At 44.7% G+C, this 16,546-nt stretch overlaps 1 protein-coding gene across 1 annotated transcript; it reads left to right on the top strand.

Annotated features, from left to right (window-relative positions):
• Positions 1–186: 186 nt before the first annotated feature.
• VAMP7 (vesicle associated membrane protein 7) lies at positions 187–15,303 on the top strand. The gene is made up of 8 exons (XM_070951716.1): positions 187–259; positions 5,730–5,888; positions 6,100–6,157; positions 8,493–8,630; positions 9,911–10,001; positions 11,272–11,339; positions 12,943–13,035; positions 13,910–15,303. The coding sequence occupies exons 2-8, from the start codon at positions 5,743–5,745 to the stop codon at positions 13,970–13,972; spliced, it is 657 nt and encodes a 218-aa protein (XP_070807817.1). The 5' UTR covers positions 187–259; positions 5,730–5,742; the 3' UTR covers positions 13,973–15,303.
• The last annotated feature ends 1,243 nt before the right edge of the window (positions 15,304–16,546 follow it).

Below are 16,546 nucleotides of genomic sequence, written 5' to 3'. Positions count from 1 at the left end.
CTTCCTTCCTTCCTAATCGTCCAATCGGTGGCTACTTCCGCCCTCTCCCCCCCCCCCACCCGCGCCAAAGAACTACGCTTCCCAGCAAGCGACGCGGGCCTTCGTCTCTTGCGGCCGGACTCGCTGTCCCAGAAGCCTCGGCGGCCTTGCGGCGGAAGCTCACGTGGCCTTGGTTGTCTTCGGGTGAACGGAGAACCGAGAGGCGGGGAGGAAGTGGGGGGAGGCGAAGACACGGGGCTCTCGGCGGGCGCCCAGCAAGGTAAGAGAGCGCTGCCTTCTGCGCCTGCGCCTGCAAGGAGCTGAGTGGGGGGGTGGACCGTGGTGGGCGGGGGGTCCGCAGGGGGTCGTGGCAGCAACGGTCGCCAGGCAGGTCCACGCCCTGTCGCCATGGCAACGCTGGGGAGGCCTGCCCCCCCCACCCCGCATACTTAGACCCCGCTTTGCCCCCCCACCCTAACAACCTCCCTGCGAAGTAGGACGCCCCCTCCCAACCAAAAAAATGATTTCCGTGGCCGAGGAGGGGCTTGAACCCGGATTTCTCTCTCTCTCACACACACACCCCTCTCAGAGCCCTTCTCCCCCCTGCCCTTGCGGGGTCTCTCTTGCTTGGTCCTCTCAGCCAGGGCCCTGGCCTCCAATGGCAGGCAGGCTGGCTTGGCACAAGGGGCCGAGGGCTGACCTGGTTGTGATTATTATTATTATTATTATTATTATTATTATTATTATTATTATTATTCATTAAATGTGAAAGTCAGTCAACTGAACATTCAAATATGCATCACAAATACCATTGACTCTGGTGCTAATGGTTGATACAGGTTGCTGCCAGCATCCTAGGTATCAACCAAGTTATTAATAATAATAATATAATAATAATAATAATTTACTTCATTAAACGTGAAACTCAAGTCAACTGAACATTCAAATATACATCACAAATACCATTGACTCTGGTGCTAATGGTTGATACGGGTTGCTGCCAGCATCCTAGGTATCAACCAAGGTATTATTATTATTATTAATAATAATAATTTACTTCATTAAACGTGAAACTCAAGTCAACTGAACATTCAAATATACATCACAAATACCATTGACTCTGGTGCTAATGGTTGATACGGGTTGGTGCCAGCATCCTAGGTATCAACCAAGTACCTTCTTAAAATGTACTATTATTATTATCTTATATTCATTAAACATGAAACTCGGTCAACTGGACATTCAAAAAAAAGTTCAAAAAATTATGATGATCATCATTATATACTTTATTCATTAAACATGAAACTCAAGTCAACTGAACACTCAAAAATGCATCACAAATACCATTGACTGGTGCTAATGGTTGATAAGGGTTGCTGCCAGCCTCCTAGGTATCAACCAAGTACCTTCTTAAAATGTACTATTATTATTATCTTTTATTCATTAAACATGAAACTCAAGTCAACTGGACATTCAAAAAAAAGTTCAAAAAATTATGATGATGATCATTATATACTTTATTCATTAAACATGAAACTCAGTCAACTGGACATTTAAAAATGCATCACAAATACCATTGACTGGTGCTAATGGCTGATACGGGTTGCGGCTCTCTTCCATCCAGTCCATAGTCAATACCATCTTTCATTCTTCTACCGTTCCTTTTTTCACTTCCTTCTAGAGTTGTGGCGTACAGGTGACATATAAGGTTGATAATTAATAAATTATGCTTCAAGTCTTTTTATCTTTCAATCAAAAAGCAGCTACGACTAAAGTGTGACAGATTGAAGAAACTTGACATAAAGCGATTACTTACAAATGTTCACAATGACTTACAAGTTTGGGCTTTTTGGGGGGAGGAAGTCAGTTGTAGTGTTTTGCACAACGTGAGAAAGCTGGTCTCTGTGCAGAAGGTCTTGTAGTCAGATCTGACCTGGGGGAAGGAAGGAAGGTTATTTTTATCAGGCTACCTAGATCTATTCAGTAAGGATGTGATTTTAAGCCAGGGCTCTCCAAACTTGGCAACTGTAAGCCTGGCGGACTTCAACTCCCAGAATTCCCCAGCCAACTTTGCTGGCTGGGGAATTCTGGGAGCTGAAGTCCTCCAGGCTTACAGTTGCCAAGTTTGGAGAGCCCTGTTTTAAGAGATGATAATTGCAAGTTTTATAGAAAAGGTGGTTGGGGGGTTTTGGGCGGGATGAAAAGCACACCCTTGAGGGAAGGAGAGCAGAATTTGCAATTTCTTGCAGTTTTTTTTTTCACTGAGATAAGAGGGACGGATATGGATTGATAAATAGTAGTGAGATCATGTCCCTCACTGTATTTTTGAGGACAGAGAGATCGCAGGGAAAGGTTTTTTTTTTTTTAATTTATTTTCTTCGGAAGAGGAGTCAGCTAGGATTTATTTGGAAAAGTTTGCAACATTCAAGGAACAACCACACTGCTTCTTTTGTTCCACAGAGCGAATCGTTTCTTATTTAGATAAGAACACAATCTGGAAAGAAGTTGGGCATAGAATAAAAGCGAATAAAACTAGCAATGTAGGGAAGGCATAAAAAAGTTTGGTCAGAGTAAGTAAGGAAAAACTTTTTTTTTTTTTTGCTTAGTCACCTTGAGCAACAGGGATCTAGGACTACACTGAAGGCTTTCTAACTCCCTTCCAGAAGTGTATGCAAAAAAAAAAAAAAAAAAAAAAAGTAGAAGATAAATGGAACACAGCTTTGCTAAACATTTACAGGGGGACGGCAACGATTTCAAACATTGTTGCGCAAACGGGGCTCTGATCTATTACCCTGGGAAGCGTGAAAAAGCCAAGCATTTGTACGACATCTGTAAGAACTGATCTTGTGGTTCCTGAGCATGTTGTAATGCTGTTATCTTTTAGGAAGGAACTGAAAAGTGGAATGGAAGCCGATAATGCAGTTTACTCTTTCACTGCTCCCCCACCACACCTGTATTTCTTCCGCTGTAATGCCTTATTCTGTAGCAGAATAAGATTTAGCCACTCATGAGTTCGAATTAATTCTAGCGTGTTAATGAAGTACACTTGAGTGAGCGTAAATCTCTGGTTAACCGAAGTTTCAAAGATCTGGAAATCTGCATTCAGTGACTTTTAACGGCAGCAATATTTCTCTCCCGTGCATGGATGTACCTCGTATTGAATTACCCTGTGGAACTGAGAGATTACATTTTATTTTTTCTTGCATGATTTTAGATCTGATAAGCCCTTAGAAACTGCATTCATTTCATGGTACGATAGGCTGCAAACAGACCACGGGAGAGCCACTTTCCTGGGTAATATAACTTCATGCTTATAGTCTTAATATTTTAAACAATGATGGCAGATAACCACCAAGTCCCTACAAGGGAATCTGTATATATTGTTATTCCCAGACTGAGCATCCCCATCCTTTTTAGTACCTGGGATCGGTTCCATGGAGGGAGCTTTTTCCACGGACTGGAGGGGGCATGGTTTTGTAGGCTGCCTGCATCCCATGGATGTGGCTTCGTTGTTTGCAGTGCCAGCCCAAGGACCAGCGGTTGGGGACCCCCGCTTTGTTGCTTATCTCTCATATATTCACCTGACCAGGTAAACAGGCCCAAGGCCCTAATATTCTGCTGGGCTCATAAGAACAAAGATAACTGTTGTTACTAGTTACGTTACCCACATCTGACGATGTTTGTGTAGCTACTTTAGTCATCACGGCCATAAAACCATAGAGCCAACACTGGGAGGAACAGGGCAGTCAGTTTTAAAGGGAATTCCTCCACTTAAACATGAACAGGTATTTAATAATATTAACTCGGTGAGCACTGACTAGATAATCTTGCATCTTGCCCTGTGTAAATTTCATGTAGTGGCCTATGACTAAAATTGTCCTTTAAAGCAGGGGTCTCCAACCTTGGCAACTTTAAGACTTATGGACTTCAACTCCCAGAGTTCCTCAGCCAGCTTTGCTTAGTCTTAAAGTTGCCAAGGTTGGAGACCCCTGCTTTAAAGCAATATGGCAGCTGCTCTTTGATTACTTGAAGGAATGATCTAACCTCTTGCAGAGAACATGGACATCCAGAGCCACTGTTGCTACCACTGATGTGGCACAGAACCAAAACAGGCAGAGTGGAATGCACCTGTCAGGACATTGCCCTATACTTTGATCCCTGGCCTGCATTTCAGTGGAAGCAACTGCCAGTGTAATTATGTGCTTCCTTTCCTGTCCTCTCTACTTATTCCGGCAATGCAGTGTATCCTGCAAAACCTGTTAATCTGGGTACGTGTGCAGGCAGTCCTCGATTTACGTCCACAATGGAGCCCGGCATTTCTATTGCTAAGCAAAACGGTGGTTAAGTGAGTTTTGCCCCATTTCCTGCCCCAGTTAAGCGAATCTCTGAATCTGGCTTCCCCATTGACTTGGCCCGTCAGAAGTTCGCCCAAGGTGATCACACGACCCTGGGACGCTGCAACCGTCATAAATATGAGTCAGTTGCCAAGCATCTGAATTTTGATACCTAACCATAGGGATCCTGCAACAGTTGTAAGTGCAAAAAAACCGGTCACTTTTTTTCCATGCTGTCGTAACTTTGACGGTCACTAAATGAACAGTGGTAAATCAAGGACTACCTGTATCTTTTGGGAGTGCACATGTTTTGTTGTTAGTTGTGAAGTTGTGTCCGAGCCATCACAACCCCATGTACAATGTTCCTCCAGGCCTTCCTGTCCTCTACCATCTTCCGGAGTCCATTGAAGCTCACGCCGACTGCTTCAGGGACTCCATCCAGCCACCTCGTTCTCTGTCGTCCCCTTCTTCTTTCGCCGTCCATCGTTCCCAGCATTAGGCTCTTCTCCAGTGAGTCCTTCCTTCTCATTAGGTGGCCAAAGTATTTGAGTTTCATTTTCAGGATCTGGCCTTCTAAAGAGCAGTCAGGGTTGATCTCCTCTAGGACTGACAGGTTGGATCGCCTTGCAGTCCAAGGGACTCGCAGGAATCTCCTCCAGCTCCATAGTTCAAAGGCCTCCATTCTTTGGCGCTCAGCCTTCCTTATGGTCCAACTTTCACAGCCATACATTGCAACTGGGAAAACCATCGCCTTGACTATATGCACTTTCGTTGGCAGGGTGATGTCTCTGCTTTTTAGTACGCTGTCTAGATTTGCCATAGCTTTTCTCCCCAGGATCAAGCATCTTTTAATTTCTTGGCTGCAGTCCCCATCTGGGGTGATCTTGGAGCCCAGGAAAATAAAATCTGTCACTACCTCCATTTCTTCCTCATCTATTTGCCAGGAATTGAGAGGGCCGGGAGCCATGATCTTAGTTTTCTTAATGTTGAGTTTCAAGCCAACTTTTGCACTCTCCTCCTTCACCCGCATCAAGAGTGCTTTAGGTGACAGGAATTTACAAGTCACTGATAAGACAGAAGTGTATTTAAAATGGGCCTGTTGATTATGGTTGAACAGGACTGCTTTTCCATGGATTTTAAAAAGGGGGGGAAACTGTCTTCTCATAGAATTTCTGCATAGGTGGTTTTTGCCTTTTCCAGCTGCATACATCAGGGTTGGGCAACTGTGGCCCTTTTACAACCTTTGGACTTCAACTCCCAGAATTCTGGGAGAATTCTGGGAGTTGAAGTCCACAGGTTGTAAAAGGGCCACAGTTGCCCACCCCTGGCATACATGGCACATACTGTGTTACGCTGCGGTGGTCCTGCTTCAATCTGTGGAGAAGCACCTTCATTCTGTGTCTCTTGTCCCCACAGCCAACCTCCAGCGATGGCGATCCTGTTTGCTGTTGTAGCCAGGGGCTCCACCATCCTGGCCAAGCATGCCTGGTGTGGAGGCAATTTCCTGGAGGTTACAGAGCAGATCCTGGCCAAGATACCTTCCGAAAACAACAAGCTCACTTACTCGCACGGAAAGTGAGTATTTTCTGGGGAAAGGACAGGAAAACAAAAATCGATGGAAACCCAATAACGGGATGGAAATGAAAAGATCCATTTGGCTGCTGGGCTGGGGAAGAGAGCAGGAAATAAAAGGGTTTGCATGCCCATTTCAACTGATGTGCAAATAATCTTGGAATGCTTATACCACTATTCAGAAAACGTATTCGGTGTCTTCTTTTCCCCTCAGTTATCTGTTCCACTATATCTGTCAGGACCGGATTATATACCTCTGCATCACAGACGATGTAAGTACTGAGAAAGCTACAATGGGGAATTGCAAAATTGGTAAAAATTTGTACTCTGTAACGGTGAGTTGCTAGAAACTTGGGATATACCCTTGGAATGTACCGTTTCCCCGAAAATAAGACATCCCCTGATAATAAGCTCAATTGGGCTCTTGAGCGCATGTGCTAAAATAAGCCCCCTCCCCGAAAATAAGCCCTCCCTGAAAATATTTAAATGCATGCACAGCCTGTCTCCCCCATTTCCTCTGGTTAGGGTTAGGGAGACAGAGCTGGAAATCAGGTAAGACGGCAAGAGGAGCCCCGTCTTGCTCCATGCACCCCAAAATAATAAGACCTCCCCCAAAATAAGGCCAAGCACTTATTTTGGGGTTCAAAAAAAAATATAAGACAGGGTCTTATTTTCAGGGAACCACGGCAGCTGTGCTGAAACAATTTGCTTTTGTATCCTTTCGTTGTGATAAGTATTATTTCCTTCCAAGAAACAATGGTGGACTGAAAATGGCTTTGCTGTTAGCAGAGTAATTTCAGTCTTGGTCCCTTAAGCAAGAATAACCCTTGACTCAATTTGATGTGAAAGGTTTACTTTACTAAAGGCCAAGTGGATTACAGTATAACAAAGCTAGAATTGAAGTTCGCTCGACAAAGCTTTCCCGGTTTAACTTTTTCCCCCTTTGTCCCTTCTCATTGCTGGTTCTCCCCCTTTCCCCCATTGTCCAATCATATTCAAATAAAAAAAAATTTTGAATAGTCTCTTCAATTTAAGACTAGGCGGTGAGGAGCTGCATGACGTTCCCAGCTGGGCGACCTTGAAATTGTGTGTCAGGCCTGCCTCCGTTCAAAACCCAAGAAAGAAAACCCCCAACTCCATTGAGATAAGAGAAGGAGTACTTATTTACTGAGTTTGAAATGATAGCAGCAAAAGCAAGGCAAGATCTGATTCAAATCACACAAAAGTTACAGATTGAAAGTTTCCCCAACCCTCTCCCCCCCCCCCACACACACACCAGGGTTCCCTTGCTAAGTGTCCAATCAACACCCAGTATGATGATGATGTGAAGCTCATCTTCAGGTATTTCGCCCAGCTGAAGTCCCAGGACGGTTGGCCTTGACAGGGTGTAAACAACTCCACTCAGCGGCGTAGTAATTCTTGAGAGCAACTCTCCCTTTTAGTTCACATGGGACTACACCTCACCAGCTCACTTCCCCAACCCAGCCGATAGCAAGCATGCATCAAAGTAGATTCCCATGCTGGAGATCCGGCTGACATTGTGTCTCTAGAAGGTACGTCCTTGGTCTCTCCCCTCCCCCCATGCCCGATCCCACTTCCTGCCCCCATAGTGCAGATTGGCAGACTGGCAGCTAGCAAGCCTAAAACAAGGTGGCAGTTCTGACAGTAATTTGTTATCTGTCCCTGCTACTTCCTGCTTAGATAAAGTTCTTAGATCTATTTCTGTCCTTTCTAGTAATTTACTATCTACTTTATCTTTCTGCGGGAAATTAGTTTAGTTTAGTTTAGTTTAGTTTAGTTTAGTTTAGTTTAGTTTAGTTTAGTTTAGTTTAGTTTAGTTTACTTTTTCCTTTTTACTTTTTACTTTTTACTTTAGTTTACTTTAGTTTACTTTAGTTTACTTTAGTTTATTGTCATTGCACTTGGTACAACGAAATTAAATGTCGTCTTCAGTGTACATTATAACTATAAAAATCAAAACACAAATATACATCCTTTATATTCTGTATAATTGAAATTGAAAACCCAATATTGCACTGTACCGTAGAATTCAATATGGTTATTGCCCTGGGATAGAAGCTGTTTTTCCAGCCTATTTGTCCTTGTTTTTTATTATCCTGTACCGTCTGCCAGATGGTAATAGTTCAAAAAAAGGCTGCCCAGGATGAGATGGATCTTTAAGGATGTTTTGAACTTTCTTAAGGCAGCGGGAGCTATAAAGCTCTTCCAAAGAGGGGAGAGGGCAACCAATAATCCTCTGGGCAATGACATTGACCCTCTGGAACGCTGTCCTATCTGCCACTGTGCAATTGGCAAACCATACACAGGTGCAGTAAGTTAAAATACTCTCTATGGTGCAGCGGTAGAAGGCCACCAGCAGTTTTTCATTCAGTTGTCGTTTCCTGAGAAGTCTCAGGTAGCATAATCTCTCCTGGGCCCTTTTGACCAGTGCTGCAATGTAAGTGCTCCAGGTCAGGTCCTCTTTTTATGATAACACCCAGAAACTTAAAACTGGCCACTTCCTCCACTTGGTCTCCATTGATAAGCAAGGGTCCCAAGCTATTTGTGTTCCATTTAACGCTTGTCTGTTTTGTTCTCTCTCTTCAGAACTTCGAGCGTTCCCGGGCTTTCACATTCCTGAATGAAATCAAGAAGAGGTTCCAGACCACCTATGGGTCTCGAGCACAGACCGCCCTGCCCTACGCCATGAACAGCGAGTTTTCCAGTGTCTTGGCAGCACAGTTGGTGAGATCCTGTGCCGTCATTGCGAAGATCCTTCCTTTTGGGGGAAAGCGGAACTACGCACACCTACCTCTTCTGGAGCTGAACGTTGACCGTCTAATCTTCTGATGACAGGCTGTGTTGAGTTAAAACCGGGTGGTCAGTTTTCTTTAAAGCCCAGGAGGATCGTTTTTGAGGCTGCATTATTATTGTTGCCTCTTTTAAAAACCACTCATAGGGAAACGGGTATGTTCATTTTAAATAGGATCCTTGTAGCTTTCCTTGAAAGGGACGCGGTGGCTCAGTGGCTAAGACGCTGAGCTTGTCGATCGAAAGGTCGGCAGTTCCGTGCCCTTTGGGCATTTAGTCATGCCGGCTACATGACCACCAAGACGTCTTCGGACAGCGCTGACTCTTCGGCTTTGAAACGGAGATGAGCACCGTCCCCTAGAGTCAGGAACGACTAGCGCATATGTGCAAGGGGGGAACCTTTACCTTTCCTTGAAAAGTGCAAGCTGATTATGTCAGAAAGCATAAACGAAAGGAAGTGTTTATTGTTTTAGTTCACTTTAAACACTTCTAAGTGAAGACGAGCTCACCACTTGCTGAGATATGACTGAACAGGTATTGCCGTTTAGGCAAGTTAATGTTTAACCATAATTCAGTTCTCTCCAACTCTGCTCAATATTCTACAATAGGGGTGTCGAAACATGCGGTCCGCGGACCAGATCCAGTCCGTGATAGGCCCAGAGTTGTCCTTCAAGGCTGCCCTGGAGACAGTTATGGACTGGCCTGTGCCACCCCACCCCTCCCAGTCGGCCACGACTACCAGGCTACACCCACCCCATCCCCCCAAGGGCAAACATAATCCTGATACGGCCCACGATGGGATCGAATTTGATACCCCTGTTCTACAAGGTAGCTTTGTAGCTGTTGAGGATTTCTATCCTGCCTTCCTTAAATGCTGTCTTTCCGGGCTGCTAAACTTACTTAGCTCATCTAGTCACTACAGCGGTTCAGGACTCTGCATGTTCTTTAATTTGGCTTCCTTAAAATATGGCTCCAAAAACGGTGCAACTGTCCCTTAAGGCAACCAAAAAAAAAAAAAAAAAAGCAGAATTTTATTTTATCTCCTGGATGTGCTGATGCATCACAAGATTGCATTATTATACGTTAGGGGTTTTTGTTTGTTTGTTCAGCTAGACTTGGTTTACAAATAACCTCCCCAAGTTTCGTCTCTGCTGCTTATTCACATCTTTGATTTTCCGAAGCATTTAGTTTTCCTCTGTTCTTCTTCCATTTAGAAATATCACTCTGAGAACAAAGGTCCTGACCAGATAGTAGAGACCCAGGCTCAGGTGGACGAACTCAAAGGGATCATGGTCCGTAATATAGGTACGGGTGACAAAAGTGTATTTGAACCCCTATACACCACTGTAGATGCATTTGGCAAGGGCTGATGCTTTGTGGAATAGAGACTTGGTCTCTGACAGAAAGCCACTTGAAGGGACTGGAAGCATTTGAAATGTGGATTTACAGGCGGCTGTTACGTATAAGTTGGGTTGACAAAATCAGAAAGGACGAGGTGATAAACCACCTGGGAAAGCTAAGGGAAATTATCAAAGCCATTAAAAAGCAAAAGTTAGAATATTTCGGACATGTGATGAGACACCTGGAAAAATACGGCATACTTCACTTAATCCTCCAGGGAAAAATTGAAGGCAAACGAGGTCCAGGCAGAAGAACACCATGGCTTCAAAATCTAAGCGACTGGTATGGACGAAACTCAGCAGCACTTTTTCGTGGGCTGTTGGTAAAAATAGGATCGCCAACATGATCGCCAACGTCCAATGGCAGATATGGCAGAAGAAGAAGATGCTTTGTGAGGAAGGGCATGAGTGGGAAAGGGACAGGAAGTGGGTGGACTGCATTTCAATTTACCGTATTTTTCAGACTAAGACGCACCTAAATTTAGAAGAGGAAATCAACAAAAAAGTTTTTGGCCTCCGCGTGCCCTTTTTTCAGGCCTTTCCCAGCCTTTTTTCTGTCTATTTCCTAGGCTTTTTTGGCCCGTTTTTGAGGCTTTTTTCAGACCATTTTCCCCCTAAAAAATTGGCCAAAAAAAGCCTTGAAAACAGGCCAAATAAAAGCCTTGAAAATGGGTCGAAAAAAGCCTAGAAAACCGGCTGAAAAAAGCCTCAAAATGGGCCAAAAAAGCCCCGAAAATGGGGCATGCAGAGGCAAAAAAACAGCCGGCAGCTAGGTGGGGCTTCGGCACTATTCGGTCTATAAAACGCACAGAAATTTTCATCCCCTTTTGAGAGAAAAAAAGTGTGTCTTATAGTCCGAAAATTACAGTATTTAGATATAAATGTTTGGGTGGAACAAAAGAAGTAATTTGCATTACTTTTCTTCTGTTCCTGCTTGAACCGCAGGGGTATTTTAGCTTCCCAATCTGCTGGATCCTCTATGAGCTTCTATGGGGTGCCTCAGACTCCCAAACTCTTAATTAAGGAACTTGCTCCAGTCATAATTAAATCAAGTACCTGGGCCAGAAACAGAGGACAGTACAATACTATTGTTCAGTTTCTGTGGTTTAGGAAAACACCGTGGGAGAGTTGCTTCTCCATTGGAATGCTTATAATTGCTCTCCCTTTCATCCAAGATCTCGTAGCTCAAAGAGGAGAAAAGCTGGAACTGCTGATAGACAAAACGGAAAATCTTGTGGATTCGGTAAGTTCTGAAGATGGTGGGGTAAAATCCTTTAGGATCGGCTCTGTCTTAAGGGGAGGCCTGCAGGCCTGGTGGGGGTGGAAATGCATACAAGACAAGTCTTGAACTAGCTGCGTTTTAGAAGGTAGAGCACGTGTTTTTGGAAAGCGTCTTCTAATGTTGGTATTTGAGACAGATGTTTCTTCACCAGAGTTCCATTTACCTAGCCAAATATTTCCCTTTGCAGAGCAAAATTAACATGTGCTGGTTGGCAATCTTTTGACCTTGCAGAGAGAAATCAGCCAGTCTAGCATAGGCAATGGCAGCTGTTCTTGGGAATAACATTGCCTAAAAAAAAAAAAAAAATCAACAGTTGGGAATACGGTATTCCTTGTTAACATCCATTCATTCAGCAACTGGTTGAAGTTATGTCTGCTGAATGAACTTACGATCAGTCCTTGAAGTCCTAACTGTTGCATTTCCCTGCAGTCACATGAACAACATTCGGGCCTGTCTGCATTTACAACTGCCCCTCATGCCCCACGGAATCCAATCTAGTGGCAGGCAGGGCGGGGCAGCCAAAAGGAGAGAGTTGGGGCAGAGGGGTTGAAATGGGAACAGTTCTTTGCCTTCTTCTGACAATGGCTTGGATCTACGTTTCTCCCTAGGAACTGCGTAGGATTGCCAGGACTACTGTTGTTAGGCAGTCACGTGATATTTTGCTTAACGACCATGCGGGTTAGTGATTAGAGTCCCAATTAAAGTCGTTAAGTGAGGACTACCTGTGTTCTGAATGCCAGCAAAGCCTGGCAAGAATCTCCAGCAGAGGGCAGTGTGGTTACTTCTGCTGTAATATTGAAGGTCATAGTACCGTATTTTTCGGAGTATAAGACGCACCTTAGTTTTGGGGGAGGAAACTAGGGAAAAAAAAATTCTGCCTACCAGGTATTCATCTGGCTAGTCCTTAGCCTGGTCAGCTTCAGCACATTAGTTGGCTCACTGGTTTTGAGGTTGGGGCTGGTTGGGGCTAAAAAACAGCTTCTAAAGCACAGCGGATCGTTGGAGGGAGCTCCAGTGACTAAAGCAGGCGAAGTGCGGAAGGGGTAAGAGAAGGCAGGAGCTGTTCCGGGTAGCCACTGCGCGTCACATTTTCAGCCTCCAAACGCATCGCATTTTCGAGCAGCGATCGGCGACGATGTGCTTTGGCAATCCCGGCAGCTTTGAAGGGCTCTCAAACGGAACCTTTGGAGGCTGAAAACGCAACGCGCAGAGCCCAAAAAACACAAGCCATTGTTTGCGGCACTCTCTGCAGCCAGGAAGAGGACCCGCGGAGGCCGGCGGGTGGGCAGGGCTACATTTGGAGTATAAGACGCACCCGAATTTTCAGCCTCTTTTAGGAGCGAAAAAAGTGCATCTTATACTCTGAAAAATACAGTATTTGGTTAGTAGACTTTAAAAAACTGAAAAGGCATTCCAGAAGATACACTGGAAATATGAATGAAAACGACAGTTAACCTCGGCATCCCTTTGGTGGGGAGGAACTGATACTGTCTTCCGAACAGGCTGATGAAGTGTTGGGTGCGGGTCTGCGTTCAATCCTCTCCTGTGCTTTTCACCCTTCCAGTCCGTCACTTTCAAAACCACCAGTAGGAACTTGGCCCGAGCAATGTGTATGAAGAACCTCAAGCTCACCATCATAGTTGTCATCGTATCCATCGTAAGTTTGTGGGTTTTTTTTCCCCCTCCACCGGTACGAAGGGGAGGAACTCTGCGCGGCTATAAAAGGGAAATTACTTCTTATGTCCTTTTATCCTTGTGCTGGGTCTGTCAATGAATTAATGGGCCGCAAGAGATCTATTTCCCTTATGGGAAGGACTCGGGGCGGTGTACAGCCAATTAAAAACACAAGGTACAAACAACAGTTTTAAAATAGTTAAAAGTATTAAACAATTTCGGCCCGAATTTAAAAGCCAAAATTTAAAACACCCAATTTAAAATCATTTACATAGATAGCCCTGCCTGGCGGAACAGCAGGGTCTTGAGGGCACAGCAAAACACACGGAGGTCGGAGATCTTGCGTATTTCCGGGGGCAGTTCGTTCCACAGGGCAGGAGCTCCCACAGAGAAGGCCCTCCCCCTGGGTGTCGCCAGCCGACATAACTTGGCCGATGGCACCCTGAGGAGCCCCTCTCTGTGGGAGCGAATTGGCCGGTGGGAGGCTACTGGTGGCAGAAGTCGGTCTCGAAGGTACCCAGGTCCTAAGCCATGGAGCGCTTTAAAGGTGGTAACCAACACTTTGAATCGCACCCGGAAGACCACTGGGAGCCAGTGCAGCTCGCGCACCCGCGCAGCCGTATTCTGGACCAGTTGGAGCTTCCGAGTGCTCTTCAAGGGGAGCCCCATGTAGAGAGCATTACAGTAGTCCAGCCGGGAGGTGACAAGGGCATGAGTGACCGTGCTTAACATCCATTTGAACGAGGGAAAAATAGGTGGCTTTTGCACGCTAAGGCGGCTAGCCCTACGAATTGTTTTCCTGCGGCGCTACGTGGAGGATGCTAAAGTTGCTAAATGCTTTCCTCCTCCCCCCACAGGTCATCATTTACATCATTGTGTCGGCTGCCTGCGGGGGCCTCTCCTGGCCAAGGTGCGTGTAGAAATAGCCGCCCGAGCCAAATCCGCCCCATGAAAGCACACACAGGCGCCCACAGGAATGTATGTCATCCAATTGTGGACTTTTCTCACACTTCATCCTTCCAGGACCACTCGAGAGTCTTTTTTGCCTTATCGCCTTGTAAGGTATGCTCCTTCAAAAACCCAAAGGATGTTTTTTTTTTTCTCCGAAACGAGCAGGACTTCCTGTGGAAGGAGAGAGGAGGGCAATGGACAAGGTATCTTTTAAGTATTTGCATCCTCATGCTTTGCACTTTACTTGGTGGAGCAGGTTGGGGGAGCTGAAGGCCCCCCGTAGACCTTAGCGGGGGGAAGAGGTGAGTGATGACCACTGAAGTCGAACCGAGTTCTTGCTCACGGACCCAGCCCAGAGATGCGATCGGCTCTTTTTTTTTTACTAAAAACGGCTTTTTCCTGCAGTGCCTTTTTTAAAACTCATGACAGCTGTGGCTTTTTCCCCTTTGAAGCTTCCTTTTGCGGCCCTTTCGTCGGGCGAGTGAAGAGATTCTGCTTTTCAACTTGAGTGACTGGTAAATGTATAGTATTAACGTTGCTGTAAACATTGCTGCTATTCGTGATTTTTTGTGTGTGTGTCTTGGGTTCGTCCTCTCGCCTAGTTTGGAATGTCCTTTCCAACTTTATGGTACTTTGCTCTGGCTTCATCTCCGGAGGTGTGTTCTAAAAGCTGTTTTAGCGCCTCCAAAGGATCACACCCTGTGCAAGATCCGGTGACTGCCCTCTTCTCTTTGAGCATGGTGGAGCTATTGTGCCTAGCTCAAAAAACACAAGAGGCAGGTGTTCTCCGAGTGGGAATTCCCCCAAGCTACTGATTTCCAAGGACAAAGTTAATAGAGAAGCGTGAAGTATTTGAAAACCAATTTTTAATCTCAAACTGCCGTAAATTACTTGTGAAAAACTTTAACCCCCCCCCCCCGCCTCCCATTTGCGCATAATGTAAAGGAGGACGAATCTTAAATAGGAAGATTCTTAAATCTTCCCCGAGTTGTTGGCATTTTATGATCTCATCCTAGTTTTCTGAGGAGTCTCTGCTCGCTTTCCTCAGCATACTACAGAGAGTAAAACTGGTGCACCTATCCTTGTTTCCTACAAGTCATGGTCTTCCCCTTCAAATGTCTCTGCAGGAACAAGCCAACATTGAATTAACTGTGCATGTTTTTAAAAAGAAATGTCAATCGCAGTGGTTAATTTTCTATCATTTTGAATGCCTTTATGTAAACTGCTTCCTCCTCTTTTAATAAAATGATGCACTGATGCATTATTGTAAAATAAATTTAAATCTGTTTAAATAAATGTACTTAACTGCAGACAATTGGTATTCAGTTTTTTTTCTCGTCAAATACCTTCTTGACAGCTAAACTGCTTTTTTAAAGTCCTGGAGAAACCGGGATACGACAAGTAGAAAAATAAAATCAGTGGGTTTATTTCAAAGCTTATACTGAGCTCTTATCGAAGAACTTCCACATTGCTGTGAGCTTCAGGTGGTGGCAGTAGCTCTTTGATCTTGACTGCTGAGATTGTGGCAGGTTGTACAGTACTTGAAGACCTGAAGACATAGCTTTTTCAACAAATCTCCTGATCTGTTGGGAATTCAGTTTTAATTGTTGGGTTTTTAATTGAATTATTTTTCTATTTCATTTTATTGTTGTCGTTTTATTGTTGTGAGCTGCCCCGAGTCCTTCGGGAGAGGGGCAGCACATAAATGTGAATAAAATAAATAAAAAATACTTGGATTGGAGACTATCCACACCATCAGCTAGAATGGGAATGTCGGAAGGCAGCAGTGGCAAACAATTTCAGGACCACTGCCACCAAACTGGATAGATGTATTACCCCCAGGGCGAATTACAAAAGTGGTCCAAAGTGATATTTTGCCCATAACCTTGTGTTTGCTTAAACAAAATTGTGTTAAGCAGAGGTGAGCGTCAGATACTGTAACAACCGGTTCGCACAGAACCAAAAATGTGAGCGTGCACGCGGCATCGAAAACATGGCGATTATATAGGACAGGATAGTGCCAGGGTGGATGGGCGGGCCCAGCCACTGGTCAGAACTACCGGTTCACACGAACCGGTCCGAAACGGCAGCAGCCCAACTCTGGTGTTAAGTGTTTACAGAATAGTTTGAAAATCTGAAATCAAATTCCGGCCAGCCTTTATTTTACAAGTAAACATCCAGTAATACTTATAATTTAATAGCCATTTTTTCAGGGTGCATTTCTGATTGGGCAAAAACATTTTATTGTGTGCCTGTTTAACATCTGTTTACACATGGTCTGACTTACGTCTACTGTCTGATGACCCTTTGAAAACACTCTGAGTACCAGCTGGTCCATCTCTGAAATTTCAGCTGTTATTTCAGGAAGTATGGCAGGGAAGGTTGTATAACCATTCTTGTTTAAAGTATCCATCCTATTGCAGGAGATGACCAGTGAGTTCATTCACAAAGCATTCCAAGCAAGTAGGAGTTATACCTACTTATTAAGTCCGTGTGGCTACAATTAAGTGTTATTAACATTTCTGGATCAAAAGGAAACCACT

The sequence above is a fragment of the Pituophis catenifer genome, unplaced genomic scaffold, assembly GCF_029215685.1.
Source record: "Pituophis catenifer annectens isolate HBS135680 unplaced genomic scaffold, rPitCat1.0.hap2 SCAF_11, whole genome shotgun sequence".
NCBI classification, from domain to species: domain Eukaryota; kingdom Metazoa; phylum Chordata; class Lepidosauria; order Squamata; family Colubridae; genus Pituophis; species Pituophis catenifer.
The sequence above is the reverse complement of the archived record's forward strand: the minus strand, read 5'-3'. Positions and strand labels throughout refer to the sequence as shown.